General features: G+C 49.6%; 1 protein-coding gene across 2 annotated transcripts in view; it reads left to right on the plus strand.

Moving 5' to 3' along the window:
- GPA33 (glycoprotein A33) overlaps nucleotides 1-18577 on the plus strand; it is a 33134-nt gene extending 14557 nt beyond the window's left edge. For both annotated transcript variants that reach the window (XM_032463814.1, XM_014567046.2), the window contains 6 exons: nucleotides 292-446; nucleotides 3736-3952; nucleotides 9372-9524; nucleotides 15361-15480; nucleotides 16228-16360; nucleotides 16883-18577. In XM_032463814.1, the coding sequence (XP_032319705.1) occupies nucleotides 292-446; nucleotides 3736-3952; nucleotides 9372-9524; nucleotides 15361-15480; nucleotides 16228-16360; nucleotides 16883-17027 (923 nt within the window). In that variant the 3' untranslated portion in view covers nucleotides 17028-18577. The remainder of the gene's footprint in view (nucleotides 1-291; nucleotides 447-3735; nucleotides 3953-9371; nucleotides 9525-15360; nucleotides 15481-16227; nucleotides 16361-16882) is intronic.
- The last annotated feature ends 220 nt before the right edge of the window (nucleotides 18578-18797 follow it).

An 18797-nucleotide genomic window follows, 5' to 3' on the forward strand; every position in this document is an offset into this window, starting at 1 on the left:
GATTCCCCTCCAGGCTGTGTCTTCCTCTGCTCCAGCCACCCACTAGCAAAATGCAAAGTCCTACATATGGGCTACAAGGCCCAGTGCGACCTGAGACCCCTCTACCTCTCTGCCTCGTCTCTCCTCCTCACTCACTCCCCTCCCACCACACGGCTCCCTTGCTGTTCCTCCCCTGGACCACGCTGACTCCTGCCGCGCAGCTCTGGCCTCGCTCTGGCCCTGCCTGGACAGTCCTCACCACAAGCATCCTCATGGCTCCACTTCTCCCCCTCACTTCCCATTTCTTTCCAGTCTGGGTGACTGTCCATGCCATCTCTGTGGAAACCCCAAAGGATGTTCTTCGAGCTGCTCGGGGAAAGAGCGTTACCCTTCCATGCACCTACCACACTTCCTCCCTCAGCCGAGAAGGAATTATCCAATGGGACAAGCTTCTAAAGAGCCACACGGTAAGGTTCCTTCAAAAGCTGGGAGCATCACTGGGATGAGTATTATGACCTTGACCATGACCTATTGGAGGATGAGCACTAAAAAGTCTTTCAATAAATGTTCCTAGAATAAACCTAGATAGCACACAGGATGGGCTGGGGAGGAGGGGAGCAGTGAATGTTGGACCCAGGGAGGACCATGTTGTGCTACCTCTATTTTGAAAAAGTCGCCTTCCCTAAAACATTTTTCTGGTGGCCAATCACAAATGACCTAAACGGTATCATCTGAGTCAGTCATTCCTCTTGATTAGCATAGAGCTCTTCCTGAGGTCAAATTTTGTTATAGTTTTTTTCGCCCTCGTTTGGGTTCTTTTTGAGGGGAGTATGGAGGAGATTTGATATGATTTAATTTGATTTGATTTGATTTTCTATTTTGGAGTAGATTATGTAATCCTGTGGTTCAAAAATTAAAACATCATAAAAAGTATACATGGAGAAGTCGCATTCATATCCCTGCCACCACCACCCCCAGCCCCGTCCCATCTACCCTGTTTCCACGCCCCAGTCCCTCTATCCCCCTACCCTCCCAGGCAAGGCTAATTTCCACTGGTACTGGTTGTTTGCAGCCAGCATTTATTCTGATTCATTGGTAATCTCTTCTACAGTCATTGCGTATCCCTTTGAGCTATGATAACCGATTTAGTTTCTTGTGTATCCTTCTAGTAATTCTTTACGCACATTCAAGAAAATGTGAATATATATAGTCACACACGTGTGTATATGTGTATGTATTCCTGTTTTCCCCTCCTTTTACACAAATAGTAGCCTGTTGTAGGCACTACTCTGCCTCTTGCATTTTTCACTGAGAGTTATCTGCCCCAACCAGGGCTGTAGCATGTGGTCAGGCAGATTACGCCCTGCACGAGGGTACTCAGCCCGGGGGGCCAGCTTTCCATTAGCCTGGCATAGGTATGTCTGTCCAAAACCTAGAGCACCTTTTCTTGATTTGCTTAAAGAACATGCACAGGCATCAGACGTCCCCACACTTTCTTCCCTAGCTTGCGTGGCCTGCCTGCCTCTCCTGACATGCCGCTGAGATCACCAGCAACTTCTCTCTTGCTAATTCAATGTGCTGATTCAGTCCTCATCTTATTCCATTTCTCACTGGCTTTTCTGACTATCAACCGCTTTCTCATCTTGGAACCTCCCTCACTTGGCTTTCTGGTATCCTCGTCTTGGCTTACTGTCTTAGCTCTCTGTCCTTTCCCTGACCTTTCAGAGTAAAGAAACACGAGGACCTGCCCTTTCTCTATTCATTCACCTGAGGTGGCTTCATCAAGCCCATGGCTTGATGCCATCTGCATGTCGCTGACTCCCAAACCTTCATCCTCAGGTGCACTCAGCTGACCTGTGCAGCTTCTCTGCTTGGGTACCCGTCCACACTTTGGGCGTACCAAATGTAAACAGAATGCATTATTTTTTCATAAAACATTCTCTTCCTAGGTTTTTCCTCTCTTGGAAATGACATCACCATTCATTCAAACATTCAGGCCAAAAAGCTCTCCCCCTGAGATCTGCTACTCCCTAACTTTCTACACTTAATCCCTCCGATGTCCCATTGCTCCCACCACTTTTAATCCTCCTCAAATTCACTCCATTCTTCCTATCTGCATTGCCACAGCCTTGTCCAAAGACCCATCGTTTTTCACCTGAATTGCTAAACCAATTTCTTAACTGGTTCCCTCTCCTTTCAATTCATTTTCTACCCTGTGTTGAAAGCTAACTTCCTAAAACACATGGCTCTCCAGTGCTTACAGGATAACATGCAATCTCTTTAGTCCCAGGTACATTGTCTGCCGTCTGGCAATGTAGAATCTCCAGAGCTCAGGTTTTGAAGCCAGAGTGCCCAATTCGAATCCCAGTCCTGGCATTTACTCAACCATATACACTTGGGAGAGGCACTTAACCTCTTGGTGCCTCCGTTTCATCATGTGTAAAATGGGTATAATCATAATACTTAACATCACAGGGGGGTTGTGAGGATTAAATGAGAATAATAGAATCCAAGTGCTTTGAATCGGACCTGGCACACAGCATATACTCAATAAACAGCCACTATGGTCTTTATTGCGACCTGCCCAAGCTCTCCTTTTACCAGTCCCTCGCTCACACACTCACCCTCACTCATACTGAACACTTAGGGTTGATATGTTGCATCTCACTTATAGATCTTTCCCCGTTGTTCTCTCTTTGCCTGAAATGCCAGATACGTTTATCCTACTCCAACACTCACTTCCCCAGTCCCCCTTTGCTTGACTAATTCTTATTTGTCTTCCAAGATTCAAGGGACTGTCTTCTGGGAACTCTGCTAGGAAGCCTCCTCTGACTTCCCAACTTAGACGTAATACCTCTCTGCCGAGGTTCTGCAGCTAATCTTCCGATGCTATAACGCTGGGTGGCCTATCACCCTCACTGTCCTGAGGGCAGAAATCATGAGTTACTGGTCTTTGAGTGTCAGGCACCTAGTAGCTGCCTGGTAATCACAATGGCCAGCACTTACAGGAAACTTACCGTGTCGGCAATGCCCTGATCGCCTTGTATATATTATCAACCTTAATCCTCACAAAAATCCTATGCTATAGGTGTCATTATTATTATCTCCACTTTGTAGAAGAGTCCTGGAGAGGTCACGCGTTTTACTCAAGGTCATACAGCTAGGAAGTGGCGAACTGGGATCTGAATTGAGGCAGTCTGGTTCGAAAGTAAGGGTCTTGCCAGTACCATGTTCTGTTGAGTACATCAATGAATACAGAAATTCCAAAGGGAAGAGTCAAATAAATAAAGTGGGCTTGGAGGCCAAGGATGGCTGCCTAGCTCAATGCCTGCACATACTAGGTGCTCAGTAAATACTGGTTGACTGATGGAGACCAGACAATGAACTAAAATGGAAAGGGTAAGAGAGGTGCCAGAGGTTACAAGAAGTTAAAGTGCTGGGATCTGAGAAAGCCTCACTTATTCACCGTGCTCCTGATACGAACTGCCTACCTGCCCCAGGCTTTCAATACTGTCATTAAAAAAAAAAAAAAAATATATATATATATATATATATATATATATATATATATATATATATATATACACACATTATAAGAGGAATCCACAAATGGGCACCAGTATTTGAGCTCTTTGTTGGGTGGGATTGGTGTCAGTGCATCTGGGCCAGGGAACAGCAGATGAGGGTGGTCATCTGCTGGGGCACCGTGCCAGGGCCATAGGGTGAAGACCAAGGGCTATTTCCTCTCCCTCCCAGGAAAGGGTGCTCATCTGGACCTTTTCGACCAAAACCTACATCTACGGTGAACTTTATCAGAACCGTGTCAACGTATCGAGCAGTGTAGAGCAGTCAGATGCCTCGGTCACCATTGACCAGTTGACCATGGACGACAATGGCACCTACGAGTGCTCGGTCTCGCTGCTGTCGGACCTGGACGGCACCTCCAAGTCCCGTGTCCGCCTCCTGGTCCTCGGTGAGTGAGTCCTTCTCCTTCCTGGGATGGTAGGAAGAGGCTGGGGAGAGGAGGGGGCGCAAGGAGGAGGGCATCCTGATGGGAAGATAAAGATTGCCAGAGAGCAATGCCTGACCAGGAGCTAAGACTCCTCCCCTTGTCTGGTTTGTCTGGGGGCCCGGGGGCGGGGCTGGAGGAGTGGGGGCGGGGCCTGCTCCTCCCCCGGGAGCCAAACACCATTCTGTCTGGGCAGACAGCTCCCCAGGGCAGAGGTCAAGGCTGTTTGGAGTGGTCCTCAGGGGTCAGCCTTGCAGATTCTGTCTGTGCTCCATCCACTGCCCTTTCCTTCACACCAACTCCTCTCCTTTTCATGCCAAACTTCTTCAACAGAAGAAAAAGGGAAACCCCAGATCCTACTGTAAAGACTCTCACGGTGCCTTACTTTAATGCTGGGGCCCAAGTCATGACTCTCTTACACGCCAGACATCCCTCCCTCCCTCAGTCCTAATCAGTAGAAGCCCTCACATCACCGTCTCCACAACCCTCAGCTCCAACACACCGCTGATCAGGTTCTACTGCCTCTGAAATATGCCCCAAGGTAACATACTTTCCACACAAGCAGCTTACTATTGGAGTTTATAGTTCTGAAATGATCAGAACGATCATTTTATAGATGAGGCCCAAAGAAAGTAGGCACCTGACTCCAAGTCAACCAGTTACTGAGAAAACTTTAGTGGGCGCCCAGTCGGTGTCCACTGTGAGAAATGGCCCCCACCCTGGGAGGGAGCAATACCTTAAACCAAAACAATGGAGCATGTTTCATTTCTTTCCCGTTTACACTACGTAACGAGATTTTATTTTTAATTGCATAAGGTGGCTGCCCGGGTTTTTGAAGCATTGGCTTGAGTCAGACAATAAACCCCTGAGTAAAGAATAACTATTTCTTCCTTGCATCCTACGACCAGCAAGGTGGCCAAGGCTAGTTCTGGTGTGTATTCTTCCACATACCTCTCCATGTCATTTCAACACAGACACACACAGACACACACACACACACAAACTTTCTTTTTCTTTCTTTCCTTTCCTTTAAAAAAAGAGATCCTATTATAAAGATTACTATGTAATTTTCTTGTTGTTAATGTTTCATGCACATTTCTCAAGATCAATACATACAGATCAATTAACAGAACACATCCATCACATGGATGTACTGATTTATTCCAGTGTTCCATACTGATGAGCATTCTCAGATTGTTTTCCCTTTTTTTTTTTTTTGGTACAAACAAAATATTGATATATATCTATATATATAGATATATATATCTTCACTGTGTTGTTTTTGTTTCTATTAGATGAATTCTTAAAAGTAGGATTTCTAGATCAAAGATGATGCTGTCATTAAATGTTACTTCATATGGCACATTACTTTCCCCAAAGCAACTTGTACTGCCATGAGCATTAATTATGTCAGTATGTCTGTTTTCCCATATCCTTACCAGTACTGAGTATTATCAATCTTTTAAGTTTTTGTCAATTTTGTTAATTTGCTAGGTGAAAAAAATCCATTTGGTCTAAATCAGAATTTTAATCTAGGATCCAATGAGCTTCACACCTCTCTGTAGCTTGGGCCTGATCCTCCAAAGCTTGGGGACCAGCAGTGGGACAAGTACTGGGTCTGTCTCCTCATTCTCCTTAGTCCACCTCCTCCCACCCCTGTTTCTGGCTCTTCTCAGGTCATGGCCAAGGGAGAGACTGTTAAAGTCTTTGTTTTCTTCCAAACGGATAGCCAATTGCATCAACATCATTTATTATACCAAAGAAACAATCATTTTCCCACTGGAATACCACCTTGGTTACATATTCAGTTCTCATATATACATGGCTGGTTTTGCTCCTTATTTTGTTCATTTTCCTTTTGATTATTCCTATGCCAATTAATATGCCAGTTAATGTGGTTTTGATTACAGTATGTCTATAATCAGCTTTGAGATGTATATACACACACACATATATGTGGGGAGAGAGAGAGCACGTTATCTGTATCTGTGTAGTTGGCTTTTACGATCTGGCACTGTATAATATCTTCTCTTACTAAACTTTTCCCTCACTTTGACCCTACCTGGTTTTTCTCTGGCTAATTCTGTCTCCTCCCAGCTTCTCTTAAATAGCTCCCATTTTCTTCTGGCAACAAGCTGGTTGAGGGGAAGCCAGCAGGACCCCACTTAGGTGGGAACGTCTGGATAGTCCCCCTGCCCTCTCAGGGACAGCTGCATTGTAAGAGAGGAACTAGTTATCTCCAAGGGCAAATGATACAAGTTTAATCTGAGATTGTGGAATTCGGTGAAAAGATGCTTTGCTTTAAAAGAGAGAGAGGAATAGGGAGAGGGAGAGAATTTAGTACTATATGTTAAGAAATCCAGTTAAAAAAAAAGTTTTCTTTCCAAATGGCTTTGCAGCTGGGCTATTTTTAGGCAGAAGGGCTTTAATTATATGGGGCCGCCCACTCGGGCTGTGTGACCTCACAGTAAACTGAGGCGAACAAGGAGCTTCTGGACAGAGGTGGAGCACGCGCCTTCTTGGTCACCAAGGGGAAGCCACCTGGCGCGGGGACTCGGGACCTGGCGTCGCCGGGCAGGATCGGTCGTCTCTCCGGCCTCTGGCGTCCCCTGACGTCCGCAGCGGGAGTCGCAGGCTTTGGAGAGGCCTCGGAGCCCAGCGCGTCCCCGGCTCCCTTCCCATCACTCCGCCCTCAGTAAATATTCAGGTGGCATCTACGTTCTGCTTGGGAGATGGGACGCGCCAGCTGAGAAACCGAAACTTCCGAGAGTCCCCGCGGTCTCACAGCCCCCGCAGCGGGCAGAAGGGCTCATTGAACTGGATCTGTTTGATTCAAGGTCCCAGCTGTTCTTAATGGTGATGGCAGAGGAGGGGAGCTTCAGGGAGGGGTCTGGACTGAGTGAGGACTAGGGGGGGTCTTCAAGATGAGGTGAGGGGGAAGGTAGTTTGGGGGCTGAGGTTAAGGGCCGGGGGTCGTGTTGGGGGGTGGGGCAAAGAATCTGACACATTCCTCCCTGAGGCAGGTCTTCCAGGGAGGCGGGAATCCCTTGTTTGCCATTATCTCTACTGCTGCCTCTGCAGTGAATTAAAGATTTGCTTTTAATAATTTTCCCCAGCAAATGGTGGTGTGAGGAAGCTAGTCTTTGGATGTGTTCAGCTTGCTTTTTCGTGCATCTCCAGACGCTCATTTGCCTCCGTCCCCTCCCCATCCTTTTTGGCTTGTATCCCAAAGAAACCCAGCCATGGAAAGGCTCAGTTACCCATCATGCACACGTAGGCCAAGGTGAGACTTCTCGGGTAGTACTAAATTTGTGGCCAGCTTTCTTTCTGTGGAATAAAGGCTTAGCCCACTGGTAAAGGCTCCCTGGGAAGCTGGGGTGATGGTTTTGATGGGTGGGGAGGGATGTTCCTGGACCTCGAGAGAACGCAAGAGATAAAGCCTGACTCAGCATCCCTGAGCTGGAGCGGGTGTCCTCAGAAGCAAGTGGTGTCCACTGTCTCTTGTCTCCCTAAGTTACCTGCTTGCCCAGGACTGAGGGGCTGCTTGTGAGAGTGGCCCCCAGGCAGCAGCCTTCCCCCCGCCCCCCCCCCCCCCCAGGCTACTCCAGACCTGGGGGTCTGGGCATGGATACCTGAGGCCTGTCCTTGAATCTGCGGCCTTGCAGGTTTAGGGACTGTCTGACTGGGGGTGGCAGTAGGGAATGCCTCTGATTTGCCCCACCCTGGCTCCAGGCCTGGCTGACCCTCACTAAGACAGCAGGGGGTGTGGGGCACACCCACCAGCCACCCCCTGTATCAGAGAGGAAATACCCAGGGCTGTGGGCTCCAGGGGAGAGGTTTGTCCTGAATATCTTCCCCCAGCAACTCTGGGAGGAACAGAGATTGGAATTCACCCTCCATGCTCAGTGACCATGCACCTGTGCGGTCTGGATTATAGAAAGGGCAGCATTATTTATTGGGGCAAATCAACCATCCAAGGGGGCATGTAAAGAAAGAAGCGGAGGTAACGGGCCTGCCACTGAGGGCTTCCAATAATAGCTCTCTCCTCTGGGTGTCCTCCCCTGCTCTCCCCTAAGGACACAACTTGAAGTCCCAGGCATACTTTTTGCTTCTTGCCTCAGAGCCTTTGCACATGCTGTTCCTTCTGCCAGAGTGCCTCCCTCTCTCTTTCTCCGACTGCCCCCCATCTCCAATATTGGCTTTGTGACTGAGTCAGTGTCCCTTGCAGTGCCTTGCCTGTCCCAGAAGCCTTGCGCCCTGCCTGGTCCTTGTTTGATCACTTATCTTTTGCCCCCACTGGACTCCTTGAACATGGGGACTCACTCACCACGTCATCTCCATACCCAGTAGTGTCAGGCATACAGCAGATGCCCAATAAGGTTTGCAGAACAAACCACTGTACACAGTGGTGTGTTAACAGCACTGAGTAAAGGCACTGGCTTAAGGTGTCCAGGAATCCTGGGAGATCATGTTAGGCTTGTGAGTTGAGGGTGGCCTGTTGGGTTTTGTAAACTGTTTCTGTGGGCTTCCTTTTCCCCCTGTGTCTCCTCCATCCCCTCAGCCTTCATTCTCCACCCCACACACAACACTGCTGTCGCCTGGGGTCTCTCCCATCACCCAGTCACTCATAACAATTGCATTTTATCAGCAAAGCATGGGAAGAGGGAGATGCTTAACAGAAGGGGACATTCCTAAGAGGTGGCCCTGAAGAGCTACAATGAGCCCATGGGCTGGCAAACTAAGGCCAAATCCAGCCTGCAGCCTATTTTTATGTGGTCTGTGAGCTAGAGAATGGTTTTTACATTTCCAGTTAATTAAAAAGAAGATGCTGCAACCGAGACCATAATGTGGCCTAAAATACTATCGCTTGGCTCTTTACAGAAGATTGCTGTCCCCTCATTTAACGGATAGGAGCACTGAGGGACTGAAGGATTTACCTAAAGCGGCACAGAGAAGTCACTGTCACAGGGAGCAGCTTTGAGCTGGTGGAGAGAGCAGTGGGTCTGGAGTCAGAAGACCTGGCTCTAGGCCCAGCTCTGCCAGGACCCTGGCCTCGGTGTCTTCTTTATAATGGTGACTGCACTTTTAAAGCTACTGCCATCAGAATGCTGTCCACTATGTGTGCTGCCTCTCTGTGACACTGACAGGCCACCAAGGATAATTTGGATTGGGTTGATCTTATATCACTACCTCTTACCACTAGGCTGTGAATTTCTCTGCCTGTGAACAAACAAGGCAGTGTGTGTGTGTGTGTGTGTGTGTGTGTGTGTGTGTGTGTGTGTGTGTGTGTGTGTGTGTGTGTGTGTGTGTGTTTGGGGGTCGGGAGTGGCTGTCATCAAGCCCCAACTAATTCATGGCTTCTCTTTGGCCCGCTTCCCTACAGTGCCACCCTCCAAACCCGACTGCGGCATCGAGGGAGAGACTGTGATTGGGAACAACATTCAGCTGACCTGCCAATCACAGGAGGGCTCCCCAGCCCCTCAGTACAGCTGGAAGAGCTATGATGTCCTGCACCAGGAGCGGCAAGTCCCACCAGGTAACAGGGTTGGCAGGGAAGGCGGGCCCCCACATCACGGTGCAGCTGATTGGCTCGGGTTGCCAGGGGAGACCCCGGGCTGACCAATCAGATTCCCTCAAAGGCTGCCCCTTCCCTCCACCCTGCAGTTGGCACTGCAGTATCTTGGACCGTCTCTCTAAGCACCGTTTTCTCTTAATATCTATCTCATAGTTTGTTGTGAGAAATAATACGATAGTATATGTTAATTTGCTTTCTTTATTCCCTGTAACTGAATTCTCTTCACTAAGCATGTATCGATTACCACTCTATGCAGAAGCACTGGGAGGGGTGTGTGTGTGTGAGTTTTGATTATGATTATGTGTACGTTTACACTTAAGACCCCAAGTCTAATTCTGTGGTTCCACTTAAAGGTGGGGAATCTCCTATTCCCATCCCCTGTCCAGGTGGGTCCATCTCAGACTCCCCTGATCCCCATCGCCTAAACAGGCCCCCATTTTATCACCACACTCAGTTACACAACCAGGTCTGCTGTAAGGGTCCCACATTCTCAGAGAAGGAGATGGTTGATTCTCCTTATGGTTGCCAGGAGATCGGTTTTGTACTGGACAGCTTGGTATTTGACCTTTTGGTCAGGGAACAAACTGGAAAAAAAGACAAGAAAAGAAAAAGTGCTGTATTAAACATCCCACTGTCATTACCTTGGAGCCAACTGGTGTGGGAAAACCCCAGTGGAATCTCTGGGCCCTACTGCCCACTGACCGCCTGCCAGGTGCACCCACTTTTCCTGAAGGTCAAAAAAGACAAGACTTGGAAGGACCCACTGGATTAACTTCTGAGAAAGCTTCTTGCCCAGTGTGGATGGAAAGGAAGCGGGAGGCAGTGTGGAGCAGTGGGTGGAGACAAGGGTTCTGAGAAGATGGGGTGGGAGGGTGAGCCCCTCCAGGTGAGTGCATAGATTGTGGCTCCAGTCTGAACTTCATCACTCTGCCTTTTATTTGTTTGAGGGCAAAACAAAATTTCTTAAAAGTAAAAAAAAAAAAAAAAAAAAAAATTTAAAAATGATTAGTAGAACCCACTCTATCAAATGTAAACTAGAAGATGTGGATTTCAACAAGCTTCTGGTTTTGTTTACATCTTTCTGGTTGGCAAGTGTTTTATTGAGAGTGCCTGGAATTTCTATCAAAATCAGCTGGCAGCTCTCCTCCTGGCTCTGTGGCCTCCCTCTCTGGCCTGGGAACAGCCCAGGGACTCCAGCAATGGTCACAGAAGGGCAGCCATGGACACTAGTTGGTCTGACATTCCCGCAAAGTGTGTACAAGTGGGCCCAAAGCTGAGGGTTACATGGTGGGAGATGCTACAGTAGTTTGTATTCAGGGGTGCTGGAACCCAGAGCACAAAGGGAGCAGAGAAGCTTTCTCCAAGGAGGGGGCACTTACCCGAACTGGCAGGAAAGCATGGTGGTTAGGAGCATGGCATGGGCCCTGTCACTTGTTAGCTGTGTGACCTTGGCATGTTACTTAGCCTCTCTGTTCCTTCATTTCTACATCTACAAAATGGGCATAAGACTAGCATTGACTCCATAGGGATTTTGTGAAGATTAAATAAAAGTACATGTAAAGCACTGAGATGAGTGCCTGGTAGATAGTGAGCACTCGATTAATGCTAGGAATCATGAGCCGTTATCTGAGCTGGGTCCTGAAGGATGAGTAGGTTAGGCATAGGAACAGCACATGCAGGAATGACAGGAGGTGCCCTGTAAGCAAAGCCCCAATGAGAGACCATGCAGGGCCTGTGCGACAGGCTGGGGAGGCTGGCTCTGCTCTGTGGGACACAGGCAGCTTCTGAAGAGCATCCCAAACGGGCTCCCCGTTCACAGCTCTCCCACCTCCATCAGGAAAGACTCCTTGGCTTGTTAGAAGCCAGAGTTTAGCTTTTCAGTGACCCAAAAGGGGAGAAGCCTGAAGGCATGAAAAAGGTTAAAGACAGATTTGCTTAGTTACTTTGGAAAATCTTTATCCTGCCTCAAGTTAAGATTTACTCAGAGTCAGAACTGGGACCTGGGAGTGTCAGAAAAGAGCGTGGTTAATGGTAATAACAGCACAGGCTTGTATCTGGCTGGTGTTGCAGGGTGTGGGTGGTTCTCAAACCCTTCAGCTCTGCCCAGGCTCATGGAACCCTAGAGAGCCTATCATGTCTTCTTCCCCTGTGGATCAGTCCAAACCCATTTCTGACTTTTAAAACATATTAAAACAGTCCACTGTGAACAATTTGGGGAGCAGGGTTCCTCAGCCCTCCTACACCCGAAGACAGAATTTCCAACACTAAACATTGCTTCCTTTGACTTAGACGAATGGAAGCAAGTCAGCAGTAAAAAGAACAAGGAATCTGGGTTCAGCCAACAAGGATTTGAGTGCTGACTTCTCTACTTTGTAGCTTAAGTCACTCACAGCCTCTCTGACTGCGAGTATCTTCATCTGCAAAACTGGGATGATCATTATATTGCCTTCCCTGAAGGCTGTGAAGAGGGTGAGAGGAGATCACAAATGTGATGCTCAGAGCATCCTTTTCAAGCCCTGTCCCAGTCAGCTGAACTTCATGCACTGAAGGAGCAGGAATCCGGATCTCAAGGAAGGAGGGAGGGGTAATTCTGGGGCTGGAGCACTTTAGGGGAGGAAGGGTGGGCATGGGCCCTGCTCCCAAGCAGCCGGGAAAGATCTTGAAGGCAGCCTGAGCTTGTTGACAAACCATGGGATCAGGGTGTGGATTTGGGGCAGGAACGTGAAATCTTGTCAAGTTGACATCGGTGTCTCTGGCAGATTAGGGCTTCTCTGGAAAGAACCCTCTCCCCGACTGGAGCAGAGGGAATGGGAGCCCTACCATCCTATGCGTTCTCCTGATTGACCACAAGGTGTCGCCACTGCAGCAGAAACATTTTTAGCCAAATTTCAGGGTCATTTCCAAGAGGAAAAGGGGCCTGGAAGCCCCAAATCAGAATCAAAGCAGATCTTGCAGCTATCAGTGTGTACTGGTTAATCCCAGAGTAGCTTCTAATGTCCAGTGTTCGTTCTGAGGAACTGGGGAAGGTTAGCGCTGATTCTGGTCTAGGAGGCCACACATTTCCCGACCCTAAACAAGGCCAGGAGCTCACAGCTGGGCTCTGACAAACGGGAAGGTCCTGGGGAGAATCTGAAGTCTTCCGAACCTCATTCTGTCTGCCACGTGCTGTGTACACTTAACACATAGACTGAGTTTCACACTCTAAAATAGTGGGGATCTGATAAGAGCTATACAACCCTGGGAAAAGCCCCATCTCATAGAGCATCTCCCAGTGTGTGTTCCTTCGAGAAGCCTCTTAAAAATAAAAAAATCCAATCGGTTTAGAAAATGAGACCATTAATACCGTAACCCCCTGTCAGAGGTGCCCGGGGCTCACTAGCACATCAGAAGCTCTATCTCGGTGATTTCTCAACTTGCTTGGGTCACGGACCCCTTTCTCAGTACCATGTATCAATATCACATGTAAGCAGTACTCCAGAACAAGCACCAAGGAATGGAATTCTAGGATAGATGGGGTAGCATTTTACAGAGAATGTGTATCCAGAGAAGAGTGTGCTGGGTGTCAAGGGAAGAATCTGAAGAAAGTGTATGCGAAAAGACTGGAAATAAAAAACCTCAAATCAAAGTGCTGTTATTTCCAGCTGGTGAGGTTACAGATGATTTTTATTTTATTCTCTGCTCTTCACAGACGCTTTCCCTGACCCTTCAGATGAGCTCAAGCAAATAGTGCTTCCATTTTGGACTCTAATCACTCTATAATCACCATTGTTTGATGTCTGGCTTCCTGCATATTCTGGAAGCGCTAAGAGGACAGGGAGACACTTTTTATCTTGTTTTGAGCTGATGTGATGAGCCTATAAAGATTTTCTGGATTGGATTGATTTAAAGTAATAGTTTCACGTCATGTATAAATTCTTGTAATGAGCATCCATTGCTTTTATAATTTTTTTAAAATGAAAGTTGTTAACTACTCCAGGGAGTTCTAAACCTAAAACAGAATTTTCATTACTGTTTGGTCATTTCTTAATTTTGTGACCTTGGGCAAGTCACTTGACTTCCCTAAGCCTCCAGTTACCTCTACGACATTGGAGATCGAAATATGTCTTTCATCTCCCATACAAGATTGCTGGAAGAATCAGAGGACATTACATTTGAGGAAATATACTGAGTAGTGCATTCAGACAAGAAAAATTCACACCGAGATGCAAGCTTGCAACAGAGTGGAGGTGGGACACCAGGGGAACTGACAAGCGGCCACGCTGGAGTGATGGCCAGGGCCAGCACTGCAACCTCGGGGCCATATGAAGAAGCCTGGACTTGTTGTTGAAGATGATGGGCTGCCTCTGAACTGTCTGAGCAGGGCAGTGACTGGATCCTATTTGCAATTTAGAGCATCTCCTCTGGATGGAGTGTAAGCACCTGGTGACAGCAGGGGAGGCTGGCTCTGCAGCGAGTTAGAGGACAAAGGTCCTTTAACTCTTCTCTCAAAATAGCAGTTATGCCCGAGCTTCTTTGAGGACAGGGCATATAAATATGTCCAAGCACAAAGCTCTCCCTTTCAAGGTGAAGGAATTCATAGGGTCATAGATTTAGCAGGAAGGTTTCTTATGAGGACATTTGGACCATTGCCCTGAACTCAGGGGCACCAGGTACTTATACTTCCACTCCCAGGTGAGGTAGCTGTGGCTGGAAGAAGTTAAATGACTTACAAGAGTGGTGGAAGAGGAGGTGGAAGAGACTGGACTGATAGCCCGCCTCCTCCTCTCCCCACCACACACACACACACACACACACACACACACACACACACACACACACGTGTCACTCATGGCAGAGAAATCCAGAAGTCAGAGTTCTTGATTTCTCCAGGTTTCTTTCACATGGGTCCAAGCTAAGGGATTCTGTTTCTGAAGATCATGAAAGTGGTTATAATCATAACTTTCAATGATAAAGCATTTCCATGTGATACATAATGTATGTTTCCTGAGCACATACTATACATTTAGGCACTCAGTTGTGGGCTTATATTTACTAGTACCCCATTTTATATTCACAAGCACTCTGGGAGGCAGGCACTATTATTATATTATTATATTTTCTCCATATATATTATAGATGAGGACAAGTTCAGGGCAGTGCTTGTATCTACCTGGCAGTTCAGGCATCTAAACTCCCTCCCAGCTGTTTCTACCCTACTGCAGTGGCCCATCTCCTCACCCTGACCGGTTTTATTTATAAAGAAACAGAAGGCGAAAGGGTAGGGGAGGGATAGACTATAAGTTTGGGATTAGCAGATACAAACTACTATATATAACATATAGACACAATATGGTCCTACTGTTTGGCACTGGGCACTGTATCCAATATCCTGTACTAACATATAATGAAAAAGAATATATATATATATATACACACTGTATCACTATGCTGTACTCCAGAAACTAACACAACATTGTAAATCAACTATAATTCAATTAAAAAAGAAAAAAAGAAACAGGTTCAATGATGCTAAATTCCCTACCAAAGGTCACAAAATCCTTAAATGGCAGAACCAGGCTTCACACCCAGGGTACCTGCCTGAATGGGAGTGTTGAGCACTTCAGAGCCATGCAGCCTGCCTGGTTTAATCCTCCTGCAGCCTTAAGGTGGACATTTACTCCGTATATATTATAGATGAGGACAGGTTCAGGTCCATGCTTGTATCTGCCTGGCAGTTCAGGCATCTAAACTCCCTCCTGGCTGTTTCCACCCTACTGCGGTGGCCCATCCCCTCACCCTGACCGGTCTTCCTTCCCAGTCACAGGACAGACCTTCACTCTGAAGAACATCTCCACAGAGATGTCGGGTTACTACATCTGCACCTCCAGCAATGAGGTGGGGACGGAGTCCTGCAACATCACCGTGGCTGTCAGATATCGTAAGAGCAGTTGGGGAAGGAGGGAGGAAGAGGGGACAAAGGCCAGAAGGTGACTGGCTGGGGGTCCAAAAGTCCGCTGAGAGGGACCACCATGAAGGTGACGTGGGCAGTCTCTTTAGGGTCTCCCACTGGCAGGGTGGCTGAGGTGACAGCCACATGCCTCTGTCCCAGGCTCCCCTCATCTGGAGGCCAGCCCAGTTCCCTTGGTTTTTGGAAATAACGCCTAAGACTGGTTTCTGGAGACCTGCTTAGTCCTGTCTGCCCTTAGTGTCGCTCAGTGGGCGTGGGGGAAGTGCCCAAGCCTGGCTGCTGCAGAGTCGGCACTCCATCTTTTTGGGGCGGGATGCACTGGCCAGCTTGGGGGTGAGCTAGAGTCAGAGCTGGTATGACTGACATCCAAGGACTTTTATGGCGCTGGGGTAGCCCAGATCTGTTCGCCTATCTGTCACTGTCTGCACCTCCATCCTGAAGAGTATCCCCCTGCCTGGTCTGGTCACATTCCCACGGACCGGGCCTTTCATGGCGTGCTACCAGGAGCCGGCAGCGCGGCCCTCTGGGCTGGGAGGAGGACTGGGGCTGCTCAGAGCCTGGGCGGGACCGTCTCCGGCATCGGAGACTCCGGTTGCTGTGGTTCCTCATCCTCCGCGTGCTCGGCGTGCTCGCCACCCCGGAGCCTCGGCGCGTGTTGCAGGCTCGCGCTGGGGACTGGGGCTGGGGCTCTGACGGCAGCAGCTCTGTGTCTGGCAGCCTCCATGAACGTGGCCCTGTACGCGGGCATCGCGGGCGGCGCGGTTGCGGCCCTCATCGTCATCGGCGTCATCGTCTACTGCTGCTGCTGCCGCGAGAGGAGCGAGGCCAAGGACGCCGAGGTGGCGCGGCGGTGAGTGCCGGGGACACCTGCAGGCGGGGGCCTGAACAGATAGGCAAGGCGAGCCCCAGCTCCTCACCGCCTCGTCCACTGACCACCCCCGGGGCGGCAGCTGTGATTTTTATCAGCCCCATTTTATAGCCGAGAAAAGAGCAAATGGTTTACCCAAATCCCAAAGTGGCCTTGCAGACCCAGGACTTGCCACCAAGGCCGGTGGCTCACCAGTCCCTGATCCCAGGGTAGGGCGCCCTGTGGGGGCCCAGGGCCGGCTGTGGGCGGCTCCTCTGTCCCAGGCGCTCCCTCCTCGCCTAGGGGAGCCAGCCTGGTCCCGTGAAGCCCTCCGCTCAGGAGCAGAGCAAGCCTGTGCCATCCTCCTCCCGCCCTGCGCCCAGCCCTTCAGCCCAGTGTCCCTTTGCCTCTGGACGGGTGGGGACAGCGGGTCTGACAGATGCTCTTCCCACAGGGGGCACTAGGCCCAGCTCCCTCAGGCCTGGGTCGGGGCAAACCCTTCCCCTCTGTCCTCACTGTCTGCAGGGACCGGGTGGCCTACCACAAGCCGCCAGAGCAGCCGCCAGAGCTTTCCGGAGAAGAGGAAGAGGAGGACTACAGGCACGAGGACGACTACAGGCATGAAGGCCAGAGGGACACCGGCCGGGAGTCTGACCAGGAGGGCCGATGACCGGGGCCTGCTGCAGGCTGGGGTCAGGGGAGGACTCGGGGTTCATTCTCCTGCCTGCCTGTCCCCCTCTCCTCTCCAAGCCCCACTTTTCTGACCCTTCGTCCCAGCCATTGCTGGGATGCTTTTTCCCAGGGTCAGCTGTTCGAGGACTTGGCTTGGCCTGGCAAGGGACTCTCACTTGTGCGGGACCCTGCCAAGGGCCCTCCCCTGCGAAAGGACCCTCCCACTGCGGAGCGGCTCAGGGCCCCGCCCTCACCCTGGACTTGTTCGCAGCCTCCACCTCCCCCTGTAGCTGGCAGGACCCCCAGAAGGGCAGCACTGAGCACGGGTGCTCTGGCTCCTGAACACCCCAGCGGGGAGCTGCCCTGCCCGCCTGCGTGCCCAGCACCTAGGGGAACAACACTTGGCAGAGGGTTGGCAACCGGTACATCTTTGTGGAATGAATGAATCAATGAGCACATAAAGGAGTCCCTTTATTTCTCCAACTTCAGGGCAAACTCCTTGCTTTGGATCCACGTTGGCCTGGGCTCAAGCTCCCTTTCCAGCCCCATCTCCCACAGCTTTGCTGAACATTGCAGACCCTCCCTGCGAGGGTCACCCCATTTCGCGCTGCATACTCCCTCGCGGGGCTTTGCTTTCTTTGTCTGGCCGGGAACCCCCTCGCGGTTTCCATCTCTGCCAGGTCAAATCCTACCTGTCCCTCCAGGCCCGTCTCAAATCCCAGCGAATTCTGTGGCCCCATCCTGATCTCCTGCATGTCTGTGGACAATCTTGTCACTCTGTCCCTCACCCATCATGGGCCACCTGGCACAGTTCTCTGAGCGTGTCTCTCCGCCTGTGTTATAGTGTGAGCTCCTGGGGACAGGACCTGGGCCTCACCCTGCCCCCTCTGCTTTCCCCAGGCACCCCCACAGTCCACAGCCCTCCTCGCTGGTGCTCAATCTAGCTTAACTTGGGAAACTGCTTCGATAGGCTGGGCCTTCCCCTCTCTGGTCTCCCTGCTAGGATTGCAGACACAAAGATGACCCCCACCCAAACCCACTTGCTAGTTTCGTGAGTTAAGTAGGAGATGGCTTAAATGAACACACACACGTGCACGCGCACACACAGGAGCTAGTTTGCAGCTGGCCCTGGATTCTCATGTCATAGTGATTCCTCTCAAGGCCAGAGTATCTGACATGCCCACCTCTGCTTCCTGATACCTCATTCTTGCCTTGTTCTGCTCCTTCCTGGCTCAGCTGGGCTGCTGGCTCTGCTTTGCTGGCTCGGCTGTCTTCCTGCGCCTCCCATGGCCTCTTCCCTGTTGACTATTTCCTCCGCTCTTAAGATCTCAGGCTATGTCATGGCTGCTTGGGTCTTGTAGCCCAGTGGGTAGTCTTACCCAAATGCAATTCCCTCGTAAGTAAACACTGTTGGGTTTTTTTTTTTCCCCCGGATGATCAGAAAAGCAGTTCTGTAAATATGTTGTCCATCTGTGATTAAAAAATATAGATTTTATATATTTTGTTAAATTCTCTACATTCAAAATGGTGTCAGCAATAATAAATTGTCAGTGGAAATTCTTATTTCTCTTTTAATGTGGGTTTTATTGACACCAGGGTAGATCTTGTGTCTCATGGGTTTGTGTCGACTTACCATGGGCCTCCTGGGCTTCCTAGGAGAGGTAGGGCAAGGTGACAGAGAGGGTCAAGGGGAGTAGAAGGTCAGATCCTGTGGGTCTCATTGCCTGTGGCCACCGTAGGGTCAGGCAGTGTCGCTCGCAGTTGCTGG

Source organism: Camelus ferus, chromosome 21, assembly GCF_009834535.1.
Source record: "Camelus ferus isolate YT-003-E chromosome 21, BCGSAC_Cfer_1.0, whole genome shotgun sequence".
Taxonomy (NCBI): Eukaryota; Metazoa; Chordata; class Mammalia; order Artiodactyla; family Camelidae; genus Camelus; species Camelus ferus.